We start from the raw sequence: 26,141 nt of genomic DNA, 5'->3' as shown, positions 1-26,141 counted from the left end.
AGGCGACAGGGGCTTTGGAGGCCTAGATCCTCAGCGGGGCGAGTGCTTTACCTCTCCCGCAGCCCTGGGGGCTGCACAGACCCCGAGCAGGGCCCCGCCTGGAGAACTCACCACAGGGAGACTTAGCGAGGGTCGGGTCGTGGCTCTGCACAGCCGCTCGCCAGCCCCCCGGCTGCTGGCACGAAGGGCGGCTGTGTGCATCGGCCAGTGCCTCTGTGGCCCTTGGCGCTTCCTGCTGGCGCGGGCTGGGCACAGGTTTGCTCCGGCTGACTCGGCAATGGGGAGGTGGAGGAAACAAGCTGCTCGTTTTTCCTCCCAGTGAATGAATCCTTCCCTTCCTGAACGTAAGAGCGGCCAGACCGGCTCAGGGCAAAGGTCCATCCAGCCCTGTGTCCTGGCTGCCGACGGTGGCCAGTGCCCGGTGCCCCAGAGGGAATGAACAGAACAGGGAATCGCCCAGTGAGCCATCCCCTGTCGCCCATTGCCAGCTGCTGGCAAACAGAGGCCAGGGCCACCATCCCTGCCCAGCCTGGCTAATAACCATCAATGGACCTGTCCTCCAGGAACTTCTCTAGTTCTTTCTTTAACCCTGGGACTCATCTGGGGCTTGAAACCCCCGGCACAGCCAGGCAGACGCTGGCACTGGCCTCTAGTGGGCAGAGAGAAGGTGGCACCTAAGTTCTGCCTCTTTGTACCTGCTGCGATTAGGTGACTCTTCCCTGCGGACCCCTGCTCGTTACAGACCCGAGATTGATCATTGGTGAGAGAGGATTAACGATTAATCCTTCCCCCTCCTGCTCTCCGGCTCAGAGGGCCATAAATGCTCCCCTTGTTAGAGCCCATCTGTGTTGCTCGCAGCGGGTGGTGGCAGGCCTCGGCGGAGCTCAGCAGCTAGGCCCTTTCACCAACAGAAGTTGGTCCAATAAGTGATATTAACGCCCCGGCCTTGTCACTCCATAGAGGGAGGCAGGCACGTCGCAGCCCCTCTCTAGCTGGGAGCTCGGTATTGTAGCCACCGAGGCGCCAAATCCGGTCACCTCGTGGGGCTGGTTAATTTGGGGATCCACCCGTGGCCCCCTGCTCCCTGGCCGGTAGCTCCCCGCGGCAGGAGAACGCTGGGAGACCCACCAGGCAAATGTCCCCGCTTCTCGCGAGGGGCGACTGAGACGGATGGTGCAGGGAAGGGCGGGCGGGTGGATCGTCGCTTTCCGGCTACAATCACCTCCCTCTGCTGCTGCCTGCAGGGCTCTGGGGCCGCCTGGTCTGCCAGCCACACTAGCAGCCACTCCCCTGGGCTCTGCCGGCCCCGGCTGCAGCTCTCGGAGCGCTGGGAGGCCACCAAGAGCCCCACTGTTCTCCAGCGTGGGCCAGCAGCCTGTTTCTCGAAAGGCTGCCCTGGCACAGGTCCCCAGTGCGCCAGGGGCTGCACGTTAGGGTTGGTATTTATTAGGTGTATTATGGTAGCACCCAGGAGCCCCTGTCCTGGCCCAGGACCCCAGCGCGCCAGGGGCTGCATGTTACGGTTGCTATGTATTAGGTGTATTGTGGTAGCACCCAGGTCCCCAGTGTGCCAGGGGCTGCACGTTAGGGTTGGTATTTATTAGGTGTATTACAGTAGCACCCAGAAGCCCCCGTCCTGGCCCAGGACCCCAGCGTGCCAGGGGCTGCACGTTATGGATGTTATTTATTAGGTGTATTGTGGTAGCACCCAGGTCCCCAGTGTGCCAGGGGCTGCACGTTAGGGTTGGTATTTATTAGGTGTATTATGGTAGCACCCAGGAGCCCCTGTCCTGGACCAGGACCCCAGCGCGCCAGGGGCTGCATGTTACGGTTGCTATGTATTAGGTGTATTGTGGTAGCATCCAGGTCCCCAGTGCGCCAGGGGCTGCACGTTAGGGTTGGTCTTTATTAGGTGTATTACGGTAGCACCCAGGAGCCCCCGTCCTGGCCCAGGACCCCAGCGTGCCAGGGGCTGCAAGCACACAGAACCCAGAGCCAGGCCCTGCCCCAGGGAGCTCCCAGCCCTGCATTCATCATGAGGGGCGAACCGCTGAAGTGCCGGAATTCGAACTCAGGCATTTATCTGAACATCTGATTGGGGGGACCCCTGCTCCCGCGAGCGGTGCCCCCCAGTGTCCCACCCCCACGTGAGCAGCCCCTCAGTGTGCCCGTGCCCTCGCCTGCTCCCAAAACCGGCAGGCACCTCGCTGGTCCCCGCCGTTCTCCCGCCTCCAGCTGGCGCCTGTCACCCGCGTAGGAGCCGGATCGATCCACGCGGCGCCCGCACTCCACAGCCCTGATCTGTTTGCTCAGGGATTGCTTGGCAAAGGCAGCCGGCAGCCACTTATCACCGGGCAGGGCCAGCTGGAGCAACTGAGCAGGGGACGCTCCCTGGGCTGGCTGGCGCCCCCCTGCCCCGATGGATCTGTACCTCGGCTTCGTCATTCTGGAGGGGCTCCTGGCCCTGGCCGTGGTGGGCACCAACCTGCTGGTGTGTGCCACGATCTGCCTGCACCGGGAGCTGCGGAGCGTCACCAACTGCCTGGTGGCCTGCCTGGCGCTGGCCGACCTGGGCGTGGGCGCCCTGGCCATCCCCTTCTCCGTGGTGCTCAGCCTGGAGCTCACCCTCTGCTTCCACACCTGCCTCTTCCTGGCCTGCTTCCCGCTGGTCACCACCCAGTTCTCCATCCTCCTGCTGCTGCTCATCGCGCTCAACGCCCATCTGAAAATCCGGCTGCCCAGCAGGCAAGAAGACGGGGCCCCGAGTGCACGGGCGGCGGGGCAGGGCCTCCCGGGGGTGTGGGCATGGGGAGTACCCCAGCCAAGGGGCATTGGGACACGCCGGCTGGGCTGGCTCCCGGGCCGGGTAAGCCAGTCTGTGGCCCCCGGTGGGTCTGGGGGCTGAACTGAACCTAACAGGCCTCGGGGGGCAGCCGCCCATCCGGCAGGCAGCGTTGACCCGCGGGCAGCTGGAGGGCGCCTGTGGAGATCGCCGGGGCCGGGGCTCTCGGCCTGCAGGGGGTGGCCGATGGCCCTGAGCCGGCTCTCTCCTTGCAGCTACGCCGTGCACGTGAGGAAGGGCCGGGTGCTGGGTGCCGTGGGCCTGTGCTGGCTGCTCTCGCTGCTGATCGGCCTCTCCCCCATGATGGGCTGGAACAGCCTGGGGCACTACGTGGCGGGGAACCGGACCCTGGCTGCCGGCTTGGCCGCCGAGCGAGCTGCCGTGGTCCTCATCGCCCGCGACCAGCCCTACGGCGGCTTCCTCTCCAAGGTGTACCCGGGGACGCGCGGGGCGCCCCGCTACGACCAGCCGCACGACGACCACCTGGGGCACTGCTCCTTCACCTCCGTCTTCGCCCCCGAATACCTGGTCTACTTCGTCTTCTTCGCCTGCACGCTGCTGCCCCTGGGCGCCCTGCTGGGCATCTACGCCGACCTCTTCCGGCTGGTGCGCGGGCACTTCCTCGCCCAGCCGCTGCGGGCGGCCAAGCGAGGGGAGCTGCCCATGGCTCGCACCCTCCTGCTCCTGTTCGGCAGCTTCTGCGTCTGCTGGATCCCGCTTCACGTCATCTACTGCGTCCGGCTCCTCTGCCCCGGCTGCTGGAGCTACGCGGCCCTGGACCGCCTGGCCGTGCTGCTGTCCCACCTCAACTCCCTGGCCAACCCGCTGGTCTACGCCATGAGGAAGAAGGACTTCGGGCAGGCGCTCAGGGCCGTCTGCCTCCGCTACGTCCTGCGCTGCCCCCGGGCCAAAGTTCATCCCCAGGGACCGAGCGGCCGAAGATGAGAAGGACCCAGGCCCATCCCTGCTCCCAATTCCCCAGCCAGCAGGAGGGGCTGGCGGCCCGGATCCCTGCTCAGCACCCCGCCGAGCTCCCCGTCCTATTTGTAAAGAGAAGGGGTGACGCGCCCCCCAGCCCCAATCTCCGGTGCCTGCCCCCTCAGCCATTCCCCAGCCAGGGGCTGGATTTTCTTCTCCTGTCTTTGTGTCTCGGGGGTTATTGTCTGTGATATATGGGCCCCCCCCGGACAGCGCTGAACCGCGTGGCTTACGCTGAGCTCCGGCCATGGGTTCAAGGTCTTTGGGTGACATCCCTGGCTGGGCGAGTCGGAGACACCCAGCCCCGCCAGCCAGCGTGAGCAGGGAAAATGGGGGGGGGGGGTGAGCTCCCTCCGGCTCATGGAGCAATTATTGAAGAAGCTACGGCAGGGATCAATCAGGCAGCTGTCAGGTGGATAATGGACCCTGCTGCTCGGCAATAAAACCATCCCGTGACTGGCAGCGTGAGCCTGGCCCCTGCTTTTACCAAACGTTTGTTAAATCGATTCTGGGAAAGGGCAGGGGTGTGGGGCCACGGGCCTGGGAGGGACTGGCTGGCTGGGGGGGAGGGGGGGAATAGGCCACGGCTCCCTTCCAGCCAGGCTGTTCCCAGCTGGGGGGGTGCTGGGAGGCACTGGCTGGCTCGGCGGGGCGGGGGGGGGGTGTTGGGAAGGACTAGCTGGGGTGGGGGCTGGTTTGGGGTGGGGGAGGGGACGGGGGGCACTGGGGGAGGTGGGGAGGGACGGGCCACGGCTCCGTCCAGCCTAGGCCGTTCCCAGGTGGTGGGGGAGGGGGCGGGGGGCACTGGGGGGTGGGGTGGGGGGAACGGGCCATGGCTGCGTCCGGCCCAGGTGGTGGGGGAGGGGCGGGGGCACTGGGGGGTGGGGTGGGGGGAACGGGCCACGGCTGCGTCCGGCCCAGGTGGTGGGGGAGGGGGCGGGGGGCACTGAGGGGTGGGGTGGGGGGAACGGGCCACGGCTGCGTCCGGCCCAGGTGGTGGGGGAGGGGGCGGGGGGCACTGGGGGGTGGGGGGGGGGAACGGGCCACGGCTGCGTCTGGCCCAGGTGGTGGGGGAGGGGCGGGGGCACTGGGGGGTTGGGGCGGGAACGGGCCACGGCTCCGTCCGGCCCAGGTGGTGGGGGAGGGGGCGGGGGGCACTGGGGGAGGTGGGGTGGGGGGAACGGGCCACGGCTTCGTCCGGCCCAGGTGGTGGGGGAGGGGGCGGGGGGCACTGGGGGGGTGGGGTGGGGGGAACGGGCCACGGCTGCGTCCGGCCCAGGTGGTGGGGGAGGGGGCGGGGGGCACTGGGGGGTGGGGTGGGGGGAACGGGCCACGGCTGCGTCCGGCCCAGGTGGTGGGGTAGGGGCGGGGGGCACTGGGGGGTTGGGGGGGGCGGGGGGCTCCTGCAATCGCAAAACTCGGCAGCGTGGCAACGAGTCGCTGTGATGTCACAATGAGACCGATTAGGTGAGATGATGTCACCATGAGTCGCTGTGACGTCGCAAGACTGTGATCAAACGCGATGACGTCACATGTGGATGCTGAGACGTCAGGGACTGCGATTCAGTGCGGTTACATCACACGTCGAGTTGTGACGTCACACTTCCGCCCCGCAGCCCCGGACAAGCCCCGCTTCCGCCCCGCGCTGATTTCCCCGCCCCCTGACTTCCGCCCGGCGGGCCCCGCCCTCCCCCTCCCGCTCGGCGGCGATTGGCCGGGCGCAGCTCTCGCGGGGCGCGATTGGGCCCGGGGCTCTCGCGGGATCTGGGGCCCCGTGTTCTGAGGGCGGGCGGCCCCGTGCGGCCCTTTCCGAGCCCGGCAGCGCGGAGCCAGCAGCGAGGTGAGGAGCGGGGGGGCCGGGCCCGGCCAGGGACCCCCCCGACCCCCCTCCCCCGCCCGGGCCCCCCGAGCCCGCCTGACCGGTCCCCCCCTGTGCCGGGGGGGGCACGGGGGGGCGGCCCCCTGGCGGGGGGGCGAGGGAGAGGAGTGGGGGGGGCTCGGAGAAGGAGGATAAGAGGGGCCCGTGTTGGGGGTGGGAGGAGGAGGAGTGGGGGGGCCCGGGGGGGAGGAGGAGGAGGAGGAGGGGGGCCATGTCGGGGGGGGAGGAGGAGGAGGAGGGGGGCCCGTGTCGGGGGGGGAGGGGGAAGAGTGGGGGGGCCCGGAGGGGGGGAGGAGGAGGGGGGGCCTGTGTCGGGGGGGCTCTGATCCGCCCTATGGGCCATGCTGCAGCCTTTCCGGAGGGGGGAGGGGCTGTCCCTTGAGGCTGGGGCGGGGCTGGCCCCGGGGCCGTGGTGCCTGACGGGCCCCCCGTGGTGGGGGGTGGCCAGGGTGTGCGGCTGCCTGGGCAGAATCAGTCTGCGCCGGGGCTGAGCTTATCCGGATTCGTCCCGTCTGCCGCTCCGGCCGCTGCCCCGCGTGGGTACCAGTAGCACAGAACCTGCTCCCCCAGCTCCTGCCGTAACCCCGGGTTTCTGCAGCGCCTGGCAGGGCGGGACCCGGCTGCCCCCATGGTACATCCAGGCTGGTCTGGGGGGCCCAAGGGGGGCCCAGCCTGGGCTGGACGGAGGCCTCCGATCCCCCTGTCCCGGGGTTGCTCCTGCGTCTGGGCCCGTAGCTCCCAGTTTGCATCCCAGCAGGGCCAGCTCAGCCGTCCAGCTAAACCCGGCTCCCCAGCGGGTGGCACTCGGCAAGGCTGGGGAAAGCCGCGGTCGTGTGTGTGGGCGCCGCACGTCCCCTGCGCGCTCAGGGGCCCCGGGCGGCGCTAAGCAGGGCTCTCCTATCTTGCAGATGCCTGGGGTCACGGTGAAAGACGTTAACCAGCAGGAGTTCGTCAGGGCCCTGGCTGCCTTCCTCAAGAAGTGAGTTTGCCCTTTCCCGGGGGCAGGTGAAGCGGTAGGACGAGGCTCATTCGCACCAGGGAGGGCCGGTCAAGAGCAGCTGCCGCAGATCTGGCCGGGATACGTTTCCTCTCCCAAAATGCCCCTTTTGAGCAGGCCCCTGGGAAGTCTCTGCAGGCCTGCCCGGTGTTGCATATACGTGCAGCGTTACCCCTGTCTGGGCTGCTCGGGAGCTGCTGCTGACTTGTCCCTGGCTTGTTTTCAGGTCAGGAAAGCTGAAGGTGCCCGACTGGGTGGATACGGTCAAGCTGGCCAAGCACAAGGAGTTGGCCCCGTACGATGAGAACTGGTTCTATACCAGAGCAGGTAAGAATCCCAGCCCTGCCCATAGCAGTGAGGGGTGTGTCTGCCTCCCCAGAGCCAGCAGAGCAGTGACCCGTGAATGAGCTGGGGAGTCGCAGCCCACTTCCCTCCCACGCCGGCTGGCGCGCTCTCGCTGCAGAGTCTTCTTGGGGGCTTCTGCTTCTGCGTCGTGCCCCGAGGGTGTGTGTTGGGGGCTTATTCCTTCACCCACTTGCTTCCCTGGTCCTTCTCGCATGAACAGAGAGCAACAATACCCGAAGTCCAAAGGTGCAAACAATTCGATTTTTATTGGGGTGAACTTCCAGCAAGCATGATTCCAGTTTCCTTCCTTAGTGTCCCCCTTCCCAGCTCTGATACCATAGAGCCTTACACCTGTGTCCCTGTTCCCATTCCTGCCCATAGCAGGACATGATTCTGATTTCCCCAACACCATTCCTTGTTCCCATTCCCCCCCCCCCCCCCCCCCCCACACCCCACTTCCTGATTGACTGCAGACTATATCATAAAACTTGAGTTCTGCTTAGCTATACCTTAACCTATCATTTTCCTGAAATTTAAATAACCAATCCTAACATATTGTAACATGATTATGTAACCGATTATATCCCACCACCTTAATTAGTTTACACCCAGCAAAAATTAATTATACACCAGACAGAAACAATCACAGAACCAGACAGAGATTATACAGACAAACAATGGGGACTACAGTGATAGAACACCACAGAAATGAGGATTTCACATCCCAGCTATTAATAAGTGAGTTCTTGCCAGACAGGATGCTATCAAACTAAGTTTCCTTTTACATCTTCTAGGCACTTCCCTTTCTGTGGAGGCGATAGGCATTATCAGGACAGGATTGTATCCTAACAGCCCAATGGCACCTTCTTTCAATGTGACTAGTTTGGAATGTGAGGATGTGACCTGTCGCCTCTGAGCTTATGGCTGCGTCTGTTGCTTAGCCAAAGGCCTTAGCCTAAGACCAGGGCTTCAGACTGTCACAGTAAGAGAAGGCCCTGACACCGGCAGACAGTGATTTTGATTCTTTCTTTTATACCTCTAGAACTAGCTAAGTTATAAGAATACACCTAAATTCTTAGCGTCTAGGCCTTTACAGACAGGCCTGAATATCTATATCCCCACAGGGTGTTCCGTGGAGCGGCCGTTAGCCTCAGCTAGCGAACGCCTAACAAATACGCAATCTGAGTGCTAGGCACTTAAAAGTAGTGTGTTGCGTTAGATCCCTGAGAGCCAGAGAGCCCCACTGCTGGGGGGGAGAGCTGGGGGGTGGGAGGAGATGCCCTGAGATGCCGTCAGCGTGAATGTGCAGGCCTAACACCCTGCGTTGCTAGTGAGGGACTGGGGCCTTGCGCCTCTGATCCATGGGTATGGCCACCGTGGTTCCTCTGTCCATCTCCCGGTGCTGTCTGAGGGCCTCTGGCAGCGCTCTCCTCCCTCCAGACGCCGGGGCTTGTTTGTGACTCTTGGGTTGGCTCGTTAACGCGCCGCATAGGGCCAAGGAACGGGCTCTGAATTCAGCTCTGCATTGCAGCCTTTCCTGCTCGGGAGCCTCGTCTGGCTGGCGAGAGGCCCTCAAACGTGTCCCGCGCCCCAAACGCTCCAGCACTGACGTAGAGAAATGTTCGGGCTCTGATCCCAGCCCCCCTTGCCCTGGGTTTTTTAGTGAGGGGTTGGCCCGCTTCCTCACTGCCTGGGACTGTGCTCTGATTTCACCAGCCCCACAGGCCGGGGGAGTTGTGCAGGGAACCCCGAGCAGCTGTGAGCAGAGCGGGTGGCGGCAGGAAGAACTCTGCCCTGCCCAGTGCCCCCGGCGCCTCCAGCTTCCTAGCTGGCAAACCGAGCCCCAAGTCTCCTGGTCGCATCCGAGCGGGGCCGATCCCTGGCGCCTTCCCTCCCCCGCCATGTCTGCTGGGGCAGAGTTGCTGCGGAGGGGGGTTAATGCTTTGGCTTGGAAGCCGCCACCGAGATGCCAGGTTAATGGGCTCCGCCTGTGGTTCCACAGCTTCCACAGCCCGGCACCTGTACCTCCGCGGCGGTGCCGGCGTCGGCTCCATGACCAAGATCTACGGGGGCCGCCAGCGCAATGGCGTCATGCCCAGCCACTTCAGCCGCGGCTCCAAGAGCGTGGCCAGGCGGGTGCTGCAGGCCCTGGAGGGGCTGAAAATGGTGGAGAAGGATCAGGACGGGTGAGTGTCGAGGGGCCTGGCTGGCTGCTCGTGATAGGGATGGACGTCGCTGCTGGGCGGGAGGAGGGGCGGGTTGCAGAGCGGCCTGGCTGGGGTTGACACTGAGCGTGCCGGGCGTCGGAGCCCAGTCTGAACGCTGCGTGGTGGGCACAGGCTGCAGCCCAGCCGGGGGCCAGGGCGCTGGAAGAGCGTTGTTCTTTACCCTTCCCCTTTTCCTTCCAGAGGTCGCAAACTCACCCCCCAGGGACAGAGAGATCTGGACAGAATCGCCGGCCAGGTACCGCTGTGTTCCCACCCCTGTGTGCTGGGTAGGGCCCGGGAGACCCCGCCTGAGGGTTCAGGGTCACTGACAGTGGCTGTCCCCCACGGCGCAGCGAGCGGGTTTTAGTTCAGCCCATGGCAGCGTGGCAAGGGACATTCTGCCTGCCCTCACGCCCAGGAAAGAGCCAGCCGCTGCCAGCTAGCAGCCCCGGCCACATTCTGCTGAGCATGCCCATTGCTCGCTCGCTCGCCTCTCCCGCAGGGGCCGAGCGCTTCCAGCACAGAGCTTAACCCGACCCCTTCGCTGGCCTGGCCCGTAACACCCCTGGCTCCAGCCCAGCGCCCACGAAGGCCGAGTCGTGCCTAGAAAGGAGCAAAGCTGCTCTCTCAGACCGTCAGCAAAACCTGTCCCGGGCTGCTGAGCAGACCCCCCAGGGAGTGGAGCTCAGAGTGGCCGTGTGGCCGGCACAACCTGTCGGCTTTGCACGCGGGGCTGGGGGCGGGGGTTGCATCTAGGCCGTCTTACCGCCGCTGCCCTCTCCGGCACAGCTCTCATCCGCCTCTCCTCTCTTCCAGGTGGCAGCTGCAAACAAGAAACATTAAAATGAGCGTCAGATAATAAAACCCGGTTCCTGTTTCACGCCTGCGCCTGTTCCTTTGCGAGGCTCCCCTTGCACCCGGGTGGCCGGGCAGCTGGGCACGACGTGGGCTTCACAGCCGGCCCGTTCCGCAGCCACCCTCCGAGCTGGGGAGCATCCGCAAAGGAGAGCTGGAGCTTTCTGTTGGCCGATGGGTCCAACCCAACTCGGGGGGGGGAATTTAGCTGCAGAGTCTTTTACCTCTGGCCACTTGTTTGAAGCCCCTTAGGTGGCCAAAAGTTGGTCCCCTTCTTCCCATCACTCGGTGGCCCTGGGTGGTGAGTTGGGGGGGTCCCAGCTCGTTTTCTGGTGGGTGGGGGGACATGTGACCGTTTTGGGGGTCTGCAGAGTGTGCCCCACAAGCCCTGAGCAGGGCTGTGTAGTAGACTGGGGAGCCTGGACGTGAGGGCCTCCCCCCAGCAGGGGGCTTGGGTGGGTCTAGGCTGCTGTCGCCACCTCGGCCTCTTTGGGGGCAGCGTGGAAACCCCGGCGTGCCCGGGCACTTGGCTGCACATCTGCCTGGGGCGTTCCTGGCTCTATTAATCTGGTGCTGCCCTGCGGAGAACGTAGCGTTGCGAAGGGCATGATGGGGGGAGGAGGGGACTGGCACAGCCTCGGGGCCGTGCCCAGAGATTGCCTGGTTTGTGCCAGATCCAGACACAGAAACCTGCCGTCCGAGTCCCGCCACCCTCCGGGTTGTAATCTCTTCCCCCCCGCCCAGCTCCTGGGCTAGCGGAAACGTAGCTTGTCCCGAGGGGCTGGAGGCGGGTTCCTCGCTCCTGTCCTGGTTCTGTGCAGATGGGCCGGGTTTCGTGAAGCGGGGGCTGGCAGGGCGGGGACGAGGCCGGCGTGTGATCTGCTGGGTGATGTTTCAGGGCTGGTGGGGGGGTGGGGGGGGTTGGGAGAAATGGTCTGGGATTAGTTTTTAATGGGCTGTGATCTCCCTGGCACTCGCGAGAGCTGCCGACTCTCCCCACCTCTCGCCCCTTCCCTAGAGGAGACCCCCAAAGGGGGAAATCAGCCCCCAAGGAAATGGGGCTTTCGCCGGGCAGGGGCAGAGCCTAATGCGCTCAGGGGACAGTGGCAGTTTGGAGAGAGCAGCGGCTGTTCCTCTCCCCTCCGGCTGCTGGCTTCCTTGTCTGTAAGGAGCAGAATCGTTTGGGGGGCTGGGGAGGGTGAGTGCCGCGGTTGGATGAGCAGGGCAGTGGACGTGAGGTGCAGGAGGTAACTAGCCTGCTCCATGCTGCACGGGATCAGCGGGGCTGGTTTTGGGCTCCAAGATGTGGCTACGCTGGCGAAGCCCCACACCTGCGGGAGGTTGCGGCCGCCTGCCCTCGGAGGAGCCGGGGGAAGAACAGGGTGTGTTCAGCCTGCAGCAGACGGTGGGGGGCTGATGGGTCTTTGAACAACGGGCTTTGAGCAATTGTTCTCTGTGGCCCCCGCGAGGATCTGGCGTCTTCTGGAGCAAAGGCGGTTTCAGTTGGATATTGGGGAGAGCCTTCCAGGGCTGGAGCGGGTGCCCCAGTCCCCGTCCCCAGAGGGTTTTAAGAGCAAGTTGGATGAACCCCAGTCAGGGCTGGTCTAGGGCTGGACATGGTGACCTCTCGAGGTCCCTTCCAGCCTGGCTGTCCCCTGGTCTGGATTGGTGGCGTGCAGAGGAAGCCAGGCGCCAGGGTAAAGCTGCCCTGGGGGCCGGGCAATGGCCAGAAGCCCTTCCCTACTGCTGAGAGCCCTGTCCACCACCACCACTTTGCCCCGGGCTAGAGCCAGTCTTCTCCCTATGTTACGGCCCCTGGGCTAGTGGCCGCCGGGCTAGCGGCCGAGCCGGGCGGGCTCTGTGCAGTTCAGGGGTCCCCTGGCAAAGATTGCAAAGCGGTTTGGGGCTCCGTGTACCCGTCCACGGAGGAGCCCCTGGTGGCCTCCTGCTGCTCAGATCCCGGATCTGCCGTCCACCCCCCGCACTCGTCCGCTCCGGTTCCCGAAGCAACCTCGGCTGGCCAAACGGGACCACAGGCGTCTTGATTTTCCACCGGTCAGTGATGGAGACGCCCCGGGGGAACTGCCCGTCTGCCCTCGCTGGTAAAGTGGCTCAGGCTGTGTGCGGCTCGGTTTTAGACAGAAGGGCCCAGGATTGGCCCACCCGGGCGACCACCCAGGGGTGCTGTGGTCGGGGCACTAGGGGGCTGCCCTGCCAGTGTAGTCAGAAGCTGCTCCCAGCTGGCAGCAGAGCACCGGGGGGGTTCCCCCCTGCTCCCTCCCAGAGGAACATGGGTGGGGGGGTGGGAGATGACATACGGATACTGCTCCCAGCCAGGGTTCCCCCGCGCTCCCCGAGGAGGAGCAACGCTGGCTCCGTGTCCAGGTCGCTTTCCCTGCCTGGGCCGCGCGGCTGCTCTCTGCCCATCTCCCTGTGCCGGGAGCTCAGGGGGCCGGGAGCTGAGCCCACTGAGCCTCCTCCCAGGCCTGGGGTTTTGCTCCCTGTTTCAGAGCCGGGGAGCAGCTCCCATGGCCGGTCAGGTCTAGAGACAGGCAGGATGCTGCTGTCGTGAATCACGGCTTCACTGTGACTGTTGCAGCCCTGAGCCCCCTCAGCCCCCCCGTTCCTTCATTGACCTCCCCTTTCAACCTGTGACAAAGTGCGAATGTTCTTAGCATTGTGTCTGAATAGTGTGTGCCTCAGTTTCCCCTGTGTTATTCCAGTATCTCGATGGTGGGATCAGGGGGTGTGATTGGTGCAGAGGCCTCTGGAGGGCAAGTGGGACACTGACAGGTTGCCTGGGCACAGACCAGCCGGCCGACACTGCAGCCTGGCACCCGACGGCCGGAGCCTGTCCCCTGCTAGGAGCCAGCCAGAGCGTTGGAGACGAAGGGGCAGGGTGGAGGCCAGGTGACCAGTTTGCCCAGGAAGCAGCCAAAGGCCGGAGGGGGGCAGCAGGTTATGGCTAAGGCTGGGCTTTGGGATGCGAGTCAGTCTCCATTTTTGGGACTCGGGGGAGCTCTGGGCTCTGGGTCCCCCCAGCTGGACTTTGCTGCAGGTCCCTGGTCCCTGTGCTCTGTTCTACGCCGTGTTCCCAGTGACTAATAACCCACCTGTGTCACTCGCTGGCTGGGAGTCACTGCTGGCTGCGGAGTGGGGGGCAGGGCCCTTTGGGGGCGCATGAGGCTCCCCAGGGGTCCCAGCCATGGGGACTCGCTGAGGGGCGTCCTGGGGCAACCAGGGGGCTGAACGCTCAGAGGTCGGACCCAGGAGGCTCCAAAGCTGGGAAGGCTCCTGGCCCTGATGACAGGCGCCCTGCGGGGAGACGCTGCCCCAGAGTCCTGCCTGGCTTCATCTGGAGCCGGGCCAGAGCCCCGAGCCTGGGACCCCGGGACACAACCATCTCCATCAGCCGGCTACAGGGGCAGAAACCTCGGCGCCCAGCCGCTTGCCAATATGGCCTCCCAGCTGCCATCGTTAACCTAACTCATCAGCCGCTGGCCCAGCTGAGATCAGTGCCCCCTGGGGCCGGGCACCGCACGGAGACGGAGGGAGAGGCCGTGCCCCGGGGAGCTCGCAAGGGGCGCATCCTCCCTTCGACCCAGCTGTGTCTACGCCGGGGGAGGTCGGTCTCGCTCCAGCGCAGGGGCAGGTGGATTTTCTGTGCCCCGGAGCGTCGTAGCTGCCCCAAGTGTGGAGTGCGGCCTGCCGGGTAAATGACAGGGCGGGACGTGGAGGCTGGGAGCAGGGGGTGCGGTGGGGAGTCCGGTGTCCTGGCGCCGGTGCAGGGCGGCTGCTGGGGGCTGCTCGGTCTCTGGCCGCTCAGCTGGACTCGGACAGACGCCCTCACCCCTGAGTTTGTTACACTCAGACTCCTCCAGTCCCTCGCTCCCGCGCTGCCTCAGCCCCAGCTGCTAGGAGCCTGACGTACCTGGTAGGGCCCCTGCTGTAGATCGGCCCAGGGAACCGGCTGAGAGCGAAACAGCCCCCACGGCACGGCAGACTGAACTGTACCGTGTGGTCTGTTTGTCTGGGGGCCCGGGTGTGCGCTGAGCCTAGCGGCCTGCTAGGCAAGGCCGAGAGCTTCTTGACAAGGCTTTGACCCCGAAGCCCTTTAGCCCCCATCAACCCTTAACGGGGGGCTACTCAGGCAGACCAGGGCTTTACAAAGCCTGCTTCTAAGCGACCAGAGAAGGTAGCCAACAAGAGCGGCTACCGGGACTTTTGCGAGGGAGTTAACAGGGGGAGCATGAGGGGGTCTAGATACACTGACCATTCCTTAAACTACCTTAAAGCCCCAAACGCCCCCTGATAACAACAAAGGAAAGTGCCGCTGGAGTGAAAAGAGAATGCAGGCAGACCTCCAGCAGCGGGGGGTACCCAGTTTATTGCACCCAAGGCAGCGTGTCCGATTGCCTGCCCTGCGGGTGCATTCGGTGCAAGGAGCTCCTGGCCCTCAGAGACCGCGTACGGGCTTTGGAGACCAGGGTGGCTGAGCTGGAGGAGCTGAGGGAGACAGAGAGGTGCAGAGATGAGACTTTCCGGGACACAGTAGAATGGTCCCACCCCCGGTCTGACAGCCGCTGTGCTGCTGAGGAGGATGAAAGTCTCAGGGAAGGAGAACATCCAGCTGGAGCAGAGGGAAATGGCCCCATAGTTGGGATCCAGATGATGCTGTGGTATCCTCTCGCTCTGAGGTTACCTCTCTGGGGGAGGGGACTCCAGTCATTAGGAAAAGGCCGGTGTTAGTAATGGGCAATTCGATCATTAGAAACACGGATCGCTGGGTTTGTGATGACTGGGAGACCCGCATGGTGACTTGTCTGCCCGGTGCAAAGATTGCGGATCTCTCGGGACATCTAGATAGACTTCTGTGCAGTGCCGGGGAGGAGCCGGTGGTCATGGTTCATGTAGGTACCAGTGACATAGGAGAGGGTAGGAGAGACGTCCTGGAGGCCAAATTTAGGCTGCTAGGTAAGAGGTTGAAGTCCAGGCCCCCCGTGGTGGCATTCTCTGAGACGCTCCCAGTTCCACGCGCAGGGCCAGGGAGACAAGCAGAGCTGCAGGGTCTCAATGCGCGGCTGAGACAATGGGGTAGGGAGGAGGGGGTGAGATTGGTTGGGAGCTGGCGAAACTTTTGGGAAAGGGGGAGGCTGTACAGGAAGGACGGGCTCCACCGAAACCAGATTGGAACCAGATTGCTGGTGCTGCCCATTAAAAAGGTCACAGAGCAGTTTTTAAACGAAGGGCTGCGGGAAGCCGAGAGGTGCGGAGGAGCACGTGGTTCGGACAGAGCCGTCCCTTAGGGGAGGGTCTGTTACTAGAGCATCTCTGTGTCCTAGTGAGGAGCAGAGGATGGACAATGATAAAATACAGGCGGGGTCTGATCAGAAACAATCAAAGAAAGAAGAGTCCCACTCAATGACATCGGGTAATGGCAGCCAGCTAAAAGGAGCCAAGTTTTTTTTTAAAAAAAAAATTGGTTAGTCTCTAAGGTGCCACAAGTCCTCCTTTTCTTTTTGCGAATACAGACTAACACGGCTGCTACTCTGAAACAAGTTTTTAAAGTGCTTCTATACCAATGCTAGGAGTCTAAATCCTAAGATGGGTGAGCTCGAGTGCCTCGTATTAAACGAGGAGATTGATCGAACAGGCATCACAGAAACTTGGGGGAATGAGGATAATCAATGGGACACAGTAACACCAGGGTAGAAAATCTATCAGGTCGTGCTGGGTGGGGGTGGCTAGATGTGAAAGAAAGCGCTGAATCAAATGGAGTAAAAATTTTAAAAGAACCAAACTGTCCCACAGAATCTCTGGGGATAGTGATTCCACGCTCGAAGAGGACTACAGCGATATAGGGCGATATTACCGACCACCTGGCCAGGATGGTGACCGTGGCTGTGAAATGCTCAGGGAGATTACAGAGGCTATTAAAATAAAAAACTCAGTAATAATGGGGGATTTCAACTCTCCCCATATTGACTGGGTCCAGGTCACCTCAGGACAGGATGCAGAGATAAAGTTTCCTGACACCTTAGATGGCGGCTTCGTGGAGCAGCTGGTCCTGGAACCCACCAGAGGGGAGGCAATTCTTGATTTAGCGCTAACTGGAGCACGGGATCCGGTCCAAGAGGTGTCTAGAGCTGGACCCCTTGGTAACAGTGACCATCATATAATTAAATTTAACATCCCTGTGGCAGGGAAAACATCTCAGCAGCCCGACACGGCAGCATTTAATTTCCGAAAGGGGAACGACACAGAAATGGGGAGGTTAGCGAAACAGAGATGAAAGGGTACAGCGCCAAACGTGAAATCACTGCAAGCCATGTGGGGACTTTTTAGGGACACCATAATAGAGGCTCAACTTAAATGTATCCCCCAAATTTAAAAAGATAATAAAAGAACCAAAGAAGAGCCACCGTGGCTAAACCGCAAAGCAAGAGAAGCAGCGAGAGGCAAAAGGCACCTGTAACAAGTGGGAGTTAAATCCTGGTGAGGGAAGCAGAAAGCAGCAGAAACCCGGCCGCAGCTCCGTGCAGAGGGGAGATCTCCAACCCTCCCCTGCTCCTTTTGATTTTTAATCAGCCTGGATTTTGGGGGCCAGATCATCAGTGGACCCCCAAGAGACACAGTTCCATGGAGTCAGCACCCCTCTGGGATCACGGGGGGGGGGGGAACTGAGGCACGCAGCAGCGGTGGCAGGAGTGTGGGGCAGCAGGGAGTTGCAGCCAGCTCTTCGAAGGCGCCCGAACCTCCCTCCACATCCCCCGTCCCTTTCTGCCTCCGGCTTGGCTCGTGGCCGGTGTCCACGGGTGGAGGACCTGGCACGGTCCTGGCCAGCTCCTCCCGGGGGAAATGGGGCCAGTCCTGACCCGGGAGGGACGCTGAGAGCACCCGCTTTTCCCTGGAGACCTCCTTCCCCGGGCTCCCTTGGGTGGACGCCGGGATGCTGGGCCAAGCCGGACCCTCCGGAGCTGCGTCCGGGGGACCAGCGGTCCCTCTACCCCGATGGGTCTCACACTTTTGTCCTGGTGACCCCGTTCACACAGCAAACCGCTGAGTGCGACCCCCCCCCCTTATTAATTAAAATCACTTTTTAATATATTCAACACCGTTATAAATGCTGGAGGCAAAGCGGGGTTTGGGCTGGAGGCTGACAGCTCGCGAACCCCCGTGTAAGAACCTCGCGACCCCCCGAGGGGTCCCGACCCCCCGCTTGAGAGCCCGGGCTCCAGCCCATATCCCTGGGGGGTTCTGCACGTTTGCGGACGCGCAGAATTCATCCGCCCCGCCCCGCAAGCAGCTGAGCCAGAAGCGCTGCAGTGCCGCCTGTGCCCACCAGAGGCCGCTGGGGCCCCAGGACCGCCCCCGGCCGGAACGCTCTGGCGCCACAGCGGCCCCTGGTGGGAAGGCGGCGGAACGGCAGCTCTTCTGGGGCAGAAATGTCTTTCCCGTGGGGTGGGGGAAAGCATCTGCCCTTGCCCAGGGCTGCAGAATTGCCCCAGGAGCAGAGCTCGCCACAGCCCCCTGCCCGCGGAGCCAGCGTAGGACAGAGTGGGGCACACTCTGTGCAGGGGTCACAGACTGGGGCTCAGGAGCTAGTGGGGGGCCAGCACTGAGCCTGGGGACGCGGGAGGGGGGCTGCAGAGACCCATGGGGATGGGGGGTGCGGGGACAGGGGCAAAGGTGCCTGACTGAATGGGAGAGGCTTGGGGTCAAACAGGGTCTGCATGGGGGAGGCTCCCCAACTCCCTAACAATCCCCCCCAAAGAAAAATCTCCCCCCAACAGCCTCCAGGTTCACTCCCAGGCTCTCCTCTCTCCCTCAGCTCCTCCGTTACCCCGACTCCCCCCGGCCTTTGCCCTGCTTCTGCGGGGTGCGGGTCTGTCGTGTCGTTCAAGTGAATTACTCAAAGTTCTGTGTTAAAATGCCTCGTAAGGAATCTATCTGTCAAAAAAAAAAAAAAGACCAGAATCATTCTTTTTTGGTCTGTATGGTTACGGCCATGCTTGCTGACCGATATTTCGAAATAAATGACCAAACTCATTGAAACTGGCGTGAGCCTGGGGCTGCGGGGACAAGGCGCCGCATCCCCGAGTTGCTTTGTGATCCCCAGCCCTGGTTCAGAGGCTACGACGGGCTGCGACCCACGGGCCCGGCTCAGGGCCTGGGGCTGCCCCATCGCACTGCAGCGTGCGGGGCGGGGCTGGGCGCCGGGAGTCCAGGGTCCAGCCCAAGGCGGCTGAGCCGGGCTCGGAGACCTTCGCTCCGCGCGTGGGGACGGCCTGCCCGGGGCCCAGCTGAAGAGCGGAAGCTCCTCGCGTCTCGCTTGGCGGCAGGGCTTCGAACCCTCGAATCGCCCTCGGGGCTCTGCTCGGACCCCTGCCCGACTGACTGTGTGCCCCAGAGCCGGACCCAGGGCCCAGCAGCGGTGCCCCCGGGCCAGCTCCAGAGGGAAAATCCCCTCCCTGCTCCCACTGGAGACCCCCCCTTTGTACAGCCTGGGATGTCATTCGCCCTTTGGGCCCAGCTGGGAGCTCCCGGGCAGCTGCTGACCCCCAGATCTCGGGCAGGGGGGCAGCGGGTCACTGGCTGGGTCCCGCTGGGCTCTTCTCCCAGTCCTGGCCCTTGGGCGGTGATTTCTGCCTCCACTTTCATGGCACAGGGGCCTCTGTCCTGGGGCATTCGGCTCTCCCCAGCTGAGCTGCGGAAGGGCCGGTTCCCGGTGGAGAGGCCGCGGCCCCGTTGCGTTTGGCTGGGGACCGAGTTCCCCTCTGGGGCTCCTGGGATTTGCTCTCAGGCACCCGGCATCCGACTCCCTGCCGCCCTTGCCTGGCTGTTCGACATGCCAGAGCTCGGGGGCCGCGTCTCCCTCCAGGCCCCACTAACCCCCGGCCCGTTCCTCCGGCAGGGCCCAGCGAGGCGGCGGCTGCAGAAAGGGGCCCCTGGGTGCAGGGTGGGGAGTCAAGCGCTAGCCCCAGGGCCCGGAGCCACCTAACGGGTTCTGCCAGCCCGGCTGGCGTGGGAGCTGTGGCCTGGCGCAGAGACGCCGCCCATGGGAACAGGCCGGGACTTGGTGCCTTGTTCGCCGTCTCGAGCGGCCGTGGGAACGCTGCCTTTGCGCCCCGCTGCGGGCCGCGGCTCTGCTCCTCGCTCCTGTTGCCTGCCCCTGCCGGGGGCTGCCACCAACCGCGGCCCTTTCACCAGGGACAAGCCCAGCCGGGGGCTGCCGCGGCTGCGATGGTCACACCCCAGGCTCAGAGCTGTGCTCGGCCCGCTGAAGGGCGTGGGAGATTTGGGGGGGGGGGTTGGGGGAGATCAGAGATGCCTCAGTGCCCCTGGCAGGTGGGCACTCAGCCCGATCCTCACTCGCTTGGAACCGGGCCGGGGGCCAGGGCACAAAGGTGGCTTCGGGTTCCCTGGTGTCACTGCCCGGCCCCTGGGGCAAATGAGAGGAACATCGGGGCTGCTGTAACGTACCCTGGGCCCTGCGGTCACTGCCCCGATCCACCCCCTATGGGCCCTGGGGGGCAGTGAATAGCCACAGTGCCGTGTGCTTGGCACAAGGGGGTCCCGAGCTCAGTGTGGGGGTCTGGGCAGCACCTGGGGTGATGGGAGCCCTCGGTTCTCTCTCTGGCTCTGGGAGGGGTGTGGGGTCTAGTGGTTAGAGCAGGAGGGGGCAGGGAGCCAGGACTCCTGGGTTCTGTCCCCAGGCCTCGCTACTTGACCTGAGCCCTCTTTGTGCCTCAGTTTCTCCTCTTCACATACTCGTGCCAATGATCCTCCCCTCCCCCCTTGTCTGGAGAAGCCCCTGGGTCCCCCGAAAGCAGATCCCGCCCCCTGCTCTGGCTTTGACGAGCCCCTTTCGCTTTCCCCCTGGGGGGCCTTTACCTGGGGGCAGAACAGGCCCCCCAGACCCCCCAAGTCCAGCAGTGGGGGGCGGCCTGCCAGCCCTTTGCACCTGCTGTCGTGGTGCCGGGGGGAGGGGACAGTGGGGCGGGGTGGGGGAGGTCGGGGGGCGGGGGGGGAGGGGGCAGTGCGGCGGGGTGGGGGGGTCGGGGGGCCGGGGGAGAGGGGGCAGTGGGGCGGGGTGGGGGAGGCCGGGGGGGGGGAGGGGGCAGTGGGGCGGGGTGGGGGGGGCCCGTCCTCTCCCTTTAAATTCCGCCCGCCCCACTCCCGCATGGGACTTGTAAACACGCTGCCCCCTCGCCGGGGCCCCGCCCGGCTGCCATTGGCCCGGCCCCCCGCATCTCATTAGCATACATTACGGCTGGAGCAGCCCCAGTGCAGGTGCAGACGGGCCGGGCGCGCGGCGGGTGCGATGGGGCCGGCGCGGTGGGGCCGGGGCCGGGGCCGGGGCCGGGCCATGCTGGCGGCGCTGGGGCTGCTCTGGGCAGCCGGGCGAGGTAGGGGGCGCGGGGGCGCGATCCGGGGGGCCGGGCGGGGAGGGGGCGGGGGGCTGTGGGGCTGGGCAGTGGGGCGCAGCCCCCCCCCATTGGCCATGCCAGGTGCGCGGCTCTCCGGCCCCCCAGCAGCTCCGGGGGGGCGGGTCCCTTTGCAGCGGCGCGCGCTGGGCAGTGGGGGGCCCCCAAGCAGCCGCGGTTTTGGAGGGGGGCTCTTGGCTCAACCCCCCCCCCCCCGGTTCTGCAATGTGCGGGTCCCTGTAGCGGTTGCAGCTGTTGCAGGGCTGGGGTGGGGGGAACAATGTCCCCCCCCCGGCCTGCCATTCTGCAGCGGTGCCACCTCTGGGCTTTGTTAGATTCCCCCCCCCCCCCGCCTTCAAATGATCCTTCGTGCCCCCCGCCCCCGGGGCAGGTCTGTGGGATTAGACCCCCCCCCTCGCCTGGCCTGGGAGCCCCGTGTCACTCGCCCCCCCCCCGCCCCCCCGGGCCCGCCTCTTGCCAGCTTAGCATTCAGAGCCCATAGCAACCCTGCCAGCATCCCTCCCGGGCACCCCACTTCCTGACTGTCCCCCATGCACCCCCTGCATTGCATCCCTGAGCACCCCACTTCATTCCAGCATCTCCCCATGCACCCCCTGCATTGCATCCCTGAGCACCCCACTTCATTCCAGCATCTCCCCATGCACTCCCTGCATTGCATCCCTGAACACCCCACTTCATTCCAGCATCTCCCCATGCACCCCCTGCATTGCATCCCTGAGCACCCCACTTCATTCCAGCATCTCCCCATGCACCCCCTGCATTGCATCCCTGAGCACCCCACTTCATTCCAGCATCTCCCCATGCACCCCTGCATTGCATCCCTGAGCACCCCACTTCATTCCAGCATCTCCCCATGCACCCCTGCATTGCATCCCTGAGCACCCCACTTCATTCCGGCATCTCCCCATGCACCCCTGCATTGCATCCCTGAGCACCCCACTTCATTCCAGCATCTCCCCATGCACCCCCTGCATTGCATCCCTGAGCACCCCACTTCATTCCAGCATCTCCCTATGCACCCCCTGTATCACATCCCCATGAACCCCCATTTTGGGCATGTCTGTGCACCCCACTTCAATCTGGCATCTCCTCCCGTTGCTCCGGCCTTGGCCCGTCCTTCGTATTTCTGCGCCCAGACCGTCCATTCCCGATCTGCTTGTGCCTGGCTCCCTGGTGGGAGTTGGGTCCCGACCAGCTGCCGCATCCGTCCCTGCCCCCCCCCCCCCCGTGCCCCCTTTCTTCCTCTGCCCTGTTCTGCTCCTGCCTCTGTCCCAGCCTGGCTCCATGGGCACGGAAACGGCCGAGCGATTTGTCCCTGGATCCTGCCGCGGCCCGGAGCCAGGGTCGGGAGCCGGGGTCAGGGTCGGGGAGCCGGGCAGCCCAAGCGTTGGGCATCGGGTTATTTTCATACACGATTAACGGGGACGCTGAAAAGAAAAAGCGGGAGGAAAATGGCGTTTCCCCCCCCCTTCCTCCCCCCCGAATCCCGCTGGCTGCAGATTTCCAGCCTTTGTTCTCCCGGCCCAGCGCTGGGCACCAGCCGCGTCTCCTGGCAGGGCCCAGTCCCCCGGCCGTGGGCACCGGCTCCAACTTTAACCCGGCTCCCAGCCGGACCCCCGCCTGGCCCGCTTTGCCCAGCTTCCCCTGCCCGTGGTGGCATTTCTGTGCCCTCTGGCCTAGGCCTGGCCCTGCCCCCTGCAGCCACCGTCCCAGTGCTGGGGGGGCACCCAGCAGGTATCCATCCCCCCGCCCCCGCGTGGCAAATTGTTCCCTGCCCCCCCCCCCCGCCCCATTGCAGCTGTGGGGCGGCTCCAGGATGGAGAGTCGGGGGGGGGGACTCAAACTGCGGGTGGGGGGGAGGGTTAGTGATTAGGGGGATCATCTTCGCCTTCTTCCCGTCCTCTAGCAGGGCTTTGGGGCCGAACTGGGGGGAAGTGGGACCCAGGTGTCCTGGTCCGGCTCCCCCAAAACATTCCGACGCCTCCCTCCCACGGATTGTGTCAGCTGGAGCTGGGATCCCCAGCCGGGCTGCGGGGGGCTCTGATCCCTGCCTCCCCCCTTGTGTGGGACACTCTGATTATGTGAAGCCATAAATTGCTCCCGAGGGGCCGGGTTTGCTTTGGGAGGGGAAAATCGGGGGGAAGCTGCTCCAGGGTCAGCCCTGCGGTGTGAGGGGCTGGGCTCAGAGGAGAGCCCCCCACTCCCTTGGGAGGTTTGCAAGATACCGGACTGGGGGGGACATGTTTGCAGCCACATGTGGGGGGGGATCCTCGTGGTCCAGAAGGGCGTTTGAAAGACGCAGCCTCCCCCAGCGGCCTGTGGAGATGTGAGGAGCGGGTGGCCTGCGACACAGTGATGGGGTGGGGGGCGTGCTTATCTTGCCGAGCCAGGCGTCCGTTTGGGGTTAGTGGGGGGTGGGGGGCCGCCCACAGCACAAGGTGCGTCTCCCCTGTGTGGCGCTGGGCAGGGTTTGGGGTGCTGGGATCCCCGCTTCGATCCGCATGGGGTATCTGGTGCAGGGCCTGGGCTCCAGGGGCCGGAGGTGTGGGGGGGTCTCTACAGGCTTGGGTCCCCTGGCCCCGGGTCTGGCTGCTGGGCCCAAGGAGCCAGCCTTGACGCTGACCCCTGGGACCGGCTGGCGGCCCCTGGGTGTCGCCCTCCCCCCCGTGTCCCAGCCCTGGGAGCCGAGGGGTGGGGGGAGCTGGAGCCCGTTGGGGTTCCTGCCCCACCGCTGGGGGGTTCTGGTAGGGCTGGCAGGTGCTGCTGATCTTGGGGACAGCCGGGCGCCCAGACCCACAGTGAGAGACGGGCCCTGCCCTCAAAGGGCTTCCCACCCGGGGAGGGCCCATGTCACACAGCTGGTCAGGGGCACAGAAGGCACCCGAGTCCCCGCTCTGACCACTCGCTCCCACTCCCTCCTAGATCTGGGGAGAGAACCCAGGAGTCCTGGGTCCCAGCCGCCCCCCCCCAGCTCTAACCATCCCAGTAGGGGATGCTGGGGGGGGCGGGCTGTGGGGGGAAGGGCGCTGGCTCTGGGGGGGGGCTCCCAGCAGGAGGTGGGGTGGGGGCTGTGAGGGGCAGCGCGCTGTGGGGGGCGGGGCGCTGGCTCTGGGGGGTGCTCGCTGTGGGGGGCAGGGCACTGGCTCTGGGGGGCGTGGGGCTCCCTGTGATGCTCAGCGGGAGCCGTGCCCGCTGACAGCTCCTGGCGCGTGGGGCCAGCTCGTCCCAATTATCTCTTGTAATGAAATCGCCTCTGGGCCAGTGCCCGGCCGACACGTGCCGGCCCCACACCTGTGGCGGCCCACGGTGCCAGCTCCCCCACCCCCGGGAGCCCTGCCGCCCCCACCCTGGCAGCCTCTCCCGGCTGGCGCGCAGCGATGGACGCGTCCCTGGGAACCCGGCCTGAAGAGACGCTCGCTCGGCCTGCCCGCGCCCGGGGGCCAGGTCCAGCGAGCTCCGAACACATCTGCCATCTTTGGGGAGCTGGGACGCGGCCCCTCTGGGGTGGGGGGGGGGCTGGTTATACAGGGGACACGCCCCTCTGGGGTGGGGGGGGCTGGTTATACAGGGACCCCTCACCTGGCACAGGACGCGGCCCCTCTGGGGTGGGGGGGCTGGTTATACAGGGGACACGCCCCTCTGGGGTGGGGGGGGGCTGGTTATACAGGGACCCCTCACCTGGCACAGGACGTGGCCCCTCTGGGGTGGGGGGGGGGGCTGGTTTTACAGGGGACACGCCCCTCTGGGGTGGGGGGGGCTGGTTATACAGGGACCCCCCACCCGGCGCTGGGACGTGGCCCCTCTGGGGTGGAGGGAGGGCTGGTTATACAGAGACCCCCTCGCCCGGCCCTGGGATGCAGCCCCTGTAGGGTCGGGGGGGCTGTTTCGAAGGGGATGCAGGGGGAATATTGTCTCTGTATGAAACACCGAACTCCTGGTATGACAGGGAGCTGGTTGCTTAGAGCAGGTGGAGCTGGAAGCCAGGACTCCTGGGTTCTCTCCTGGGGGTCACCTGGACCGGTCTGTGCCTCAGTTTCCCTCCCCCCAGTGGTGTGTCCCCGGGGGCTGTGCCAGGAGGAGATGGCCCGTGCAGGCCGCGGGGCTGACAGGCGGCTCTGTCCCCCCCGCACAGCAGGTCCTTATCCCCGCCAGGCAGTGGAGAAAAGGCCATTGTCACCCCACGGCGCCAGCTCCCCCGGGCACTAGCCCCTCCCCTGCCCATCCCCTTGCTATGGCAACTGGCCCCCCCACTAGCCCAAGCCTTCATTCCCCGAACTCCCAACCCCCCTGCTCTAGCCACTAGCCCCCCCTGCCACCTCCCAGACGCGGGGAGAGAACCCAGGAGCCCTGGCTCCCAACCCCCCTTGCTCTAAATACTAGCCCCCCACCTCCCAGAGCCGGGGAGAGAAGTCCTGCTCCCAGCCCCACGTTGGTCTGACCCACTAGACCCACTCCCCTCCCAGAGCTAGCAGGGGGCCATGGGTCTGGATTGAAGGGCACTGGCAGCAGTGAGGTGGGGTGGGGGGAGCCCCCCCCCCGGTTTTACTTGGCTGCTTTGCCCCATGTGTGTGCATGGGGCAGCCTGAACTGGAGTTAGGGACCCAGGTGTCCTGGGGACGGAGGGGTCTGATGGGGACGCAGCAGCCTGATCCAGACCAAGGGACCCAGGCATCCGGGGTGGGGGTGGGGTGCCAGGCGGTCGCTGGCCGTGGAACAAAGGCCCCTTGTCCGTTCCCATCTTGGCGGTTCTGTGGGCAGTGGTGGGCGCTCCTGGCTTGGCAGGAATGTGTGGGTCAGGGCCGCACCCATGGGGGGTGCCAGCATCCCCCCCCTCCGCTGTCCTGCAAGGAATCTGCCCCTGGAGGGGCGGGCTGACATCCCTGGGCCCCAGGTCTCTATATGGGCCCCTGGGGGGTGGCTGGTCCCTGTTTCCCCTCCCCCCCCAGGGGTTGCTGGGGCACCAGGGCTGGGTGGGGTCCAACAGCCTGGACCTGCTGCCAGAGCTGGAATGGCCTTGGCACTGGCTTAGAGCGGGGGGCTGGGAGCCAGGACTCCTGGGTTCTCTCCCCAGCTCTGGGAGGGGAGTGGGGGCTGGTGGGTTGGAGCAGGGGGGGCTGGGAGCCAGGACTCCTGGGTTCTCTCCCCAGCTCTGGGAGGGGAGTGGGGGCTGGTGGTTGGAGCAGGGGGGGCTGGGAGCCAGGACTCCTGGGTTCTCTCCCCAGCTCTGGGAGGGGAGTGGGGGCTGGTGGGTGGGAGCAGGGGGGGCTGGGAGCCAGGACTCCTGGGTTCTCTCTCCAGCTCTGGGAGGGGGGTGGGGGCTGACAGAACAAGGAGCCATGGTCTCAAGTTGCAGTGGGATTAGGAAACACTGTTTCACGCGGAGGGAGGTGAAGCCCTGGAATGGTTCCCTAGGGAGGAGGTGAGATCTCCATCCTTAGAGGTTTTTAAGGCCTGGCTTGACACAGGCCTGGCTGGGATGATTTAGTTGGGGTTGGTCCTGCTTTGAGCAGGGGGTTGGACTAGATACCTCCTGAGTCTCTTCCAACCCTGACCTATGATGCATCAGAGTAGGGGGCTGGGAGCCAGGACT

General features: G+C 64.8%; 2 protein-coding genes across 2 annotated transcripts; both read left to right on the top strand.

The window, feature by feature from the left end:
- The first annotated feature begins 2,143 nt into the window (after positions 1 to 2,143).
- On the top strand, positions 2,144 to 4,117 carry LOC119564248 (adenosine receptor A1-like). The gene is made up of 2 exons (XM_037883538.2): positions 2,144 to 2,745; positions 3,058 to 4,117. The coding sequence occupies exons 1-2, from the start codon at positions 2,420 to 2,422 to the stop codon at positions 3,785 to 3,787; spliced, it is 1,056 nt and encodes a 351-aa protein (XP_037739466.1). The 5' UTR covers positions 2,144 to 2,419; the 3' UTR covers positions 3,788 to 4,117.
- A 1,453-nt stretch (positions 4,118 to 5,570) lies between these two features.
- RPS19 (ribosomal protein S19) lies at positions 5,571 to 10,128 on the top strand. The gene is made up of 6 exons (XM_037883317.2): positions 5,571 to 5,660; positions 6,608 to 6,678; positions 6,923 to 7,023; positions 9,044 to 9,227; positions 9,450 to 9,504; positions 10,065 to 10,128. The coding sequence occupies exons 2-6, from the start codon at positions 6,608 to 6,610 to the stop codon at positions 10,089 to 10,091; spliced, it is 438 nt and encodes a 145-aa protein (XP_037739245.1). The 5' UTR covers positions 5,571 to 5,660; the 3' UTR covers positions 10,092 to 10,128.
- The last annotated feature ends 16,013 nt before the right edge of the window (positions 10,129 to 26,141 follow it).

Source organism: Chelonia mydas, chromosome 24 (assembly GCF_015237465.2).
Source record: "Chelonia mydas isolate rCheMyd1 chromosome 24, rCheMyd1.pri.v2, whole genome shotgun sequence".
Lineage (NCBI taxonomy): Eukaryota > Metazoa > Chordata > Testudines > Cheloniidae > Chelonia > Chelonia mydas.
Note: the sequence above shows the minus strand (reverse complement) of the source record. Positions and strands in the feature narration are given on the sequence as shown.

What these genes read in the sequence shown, in the direction of transcription:
- LOC119564248 (XM_037883538.2), top strand. Translation starts at nt 2,420, where the DNA reads ATGGATCTGTACCTCGGCTTCGTCATTCTGGAGGGGCTCCTGGCCCTG. An exon ending in AAAATCCGGCTGCCCAGCAG is followed by an intron (nt 2,746 to 3,057) that starts GCAAGAAGACGG and finishes CTCTCCTTGCAG; the next exon opens with CTACGCCGTGCACGTGAGGA.
- RPS19 (XM_037883317.2), top strand. Translation starts at nt 6,608, where the DNA reads ATGCCTGGGGTCACGGTGAAAGACGTTAACCAGCAGGAGTTCGTCAGG. An exon ending in CTGGTTCTATACCAGAGCAG is followed by an intron (nt 7,024 to 9,043) that starts GTAAGAATCCCA and finishes GTGGTTCCACAG; the next exon opens with CTTCCACAGCCCGGCACCTG. An exon ending in GTGGAGAAGGATCAGGACGG is followed by an intron (nt 9,228 to 9,449) that starts GTGAGTGTCGAG and finishes TTTTCCTTCCAG; the next exon opens with AGGTCGCAAACTCACCCCCC.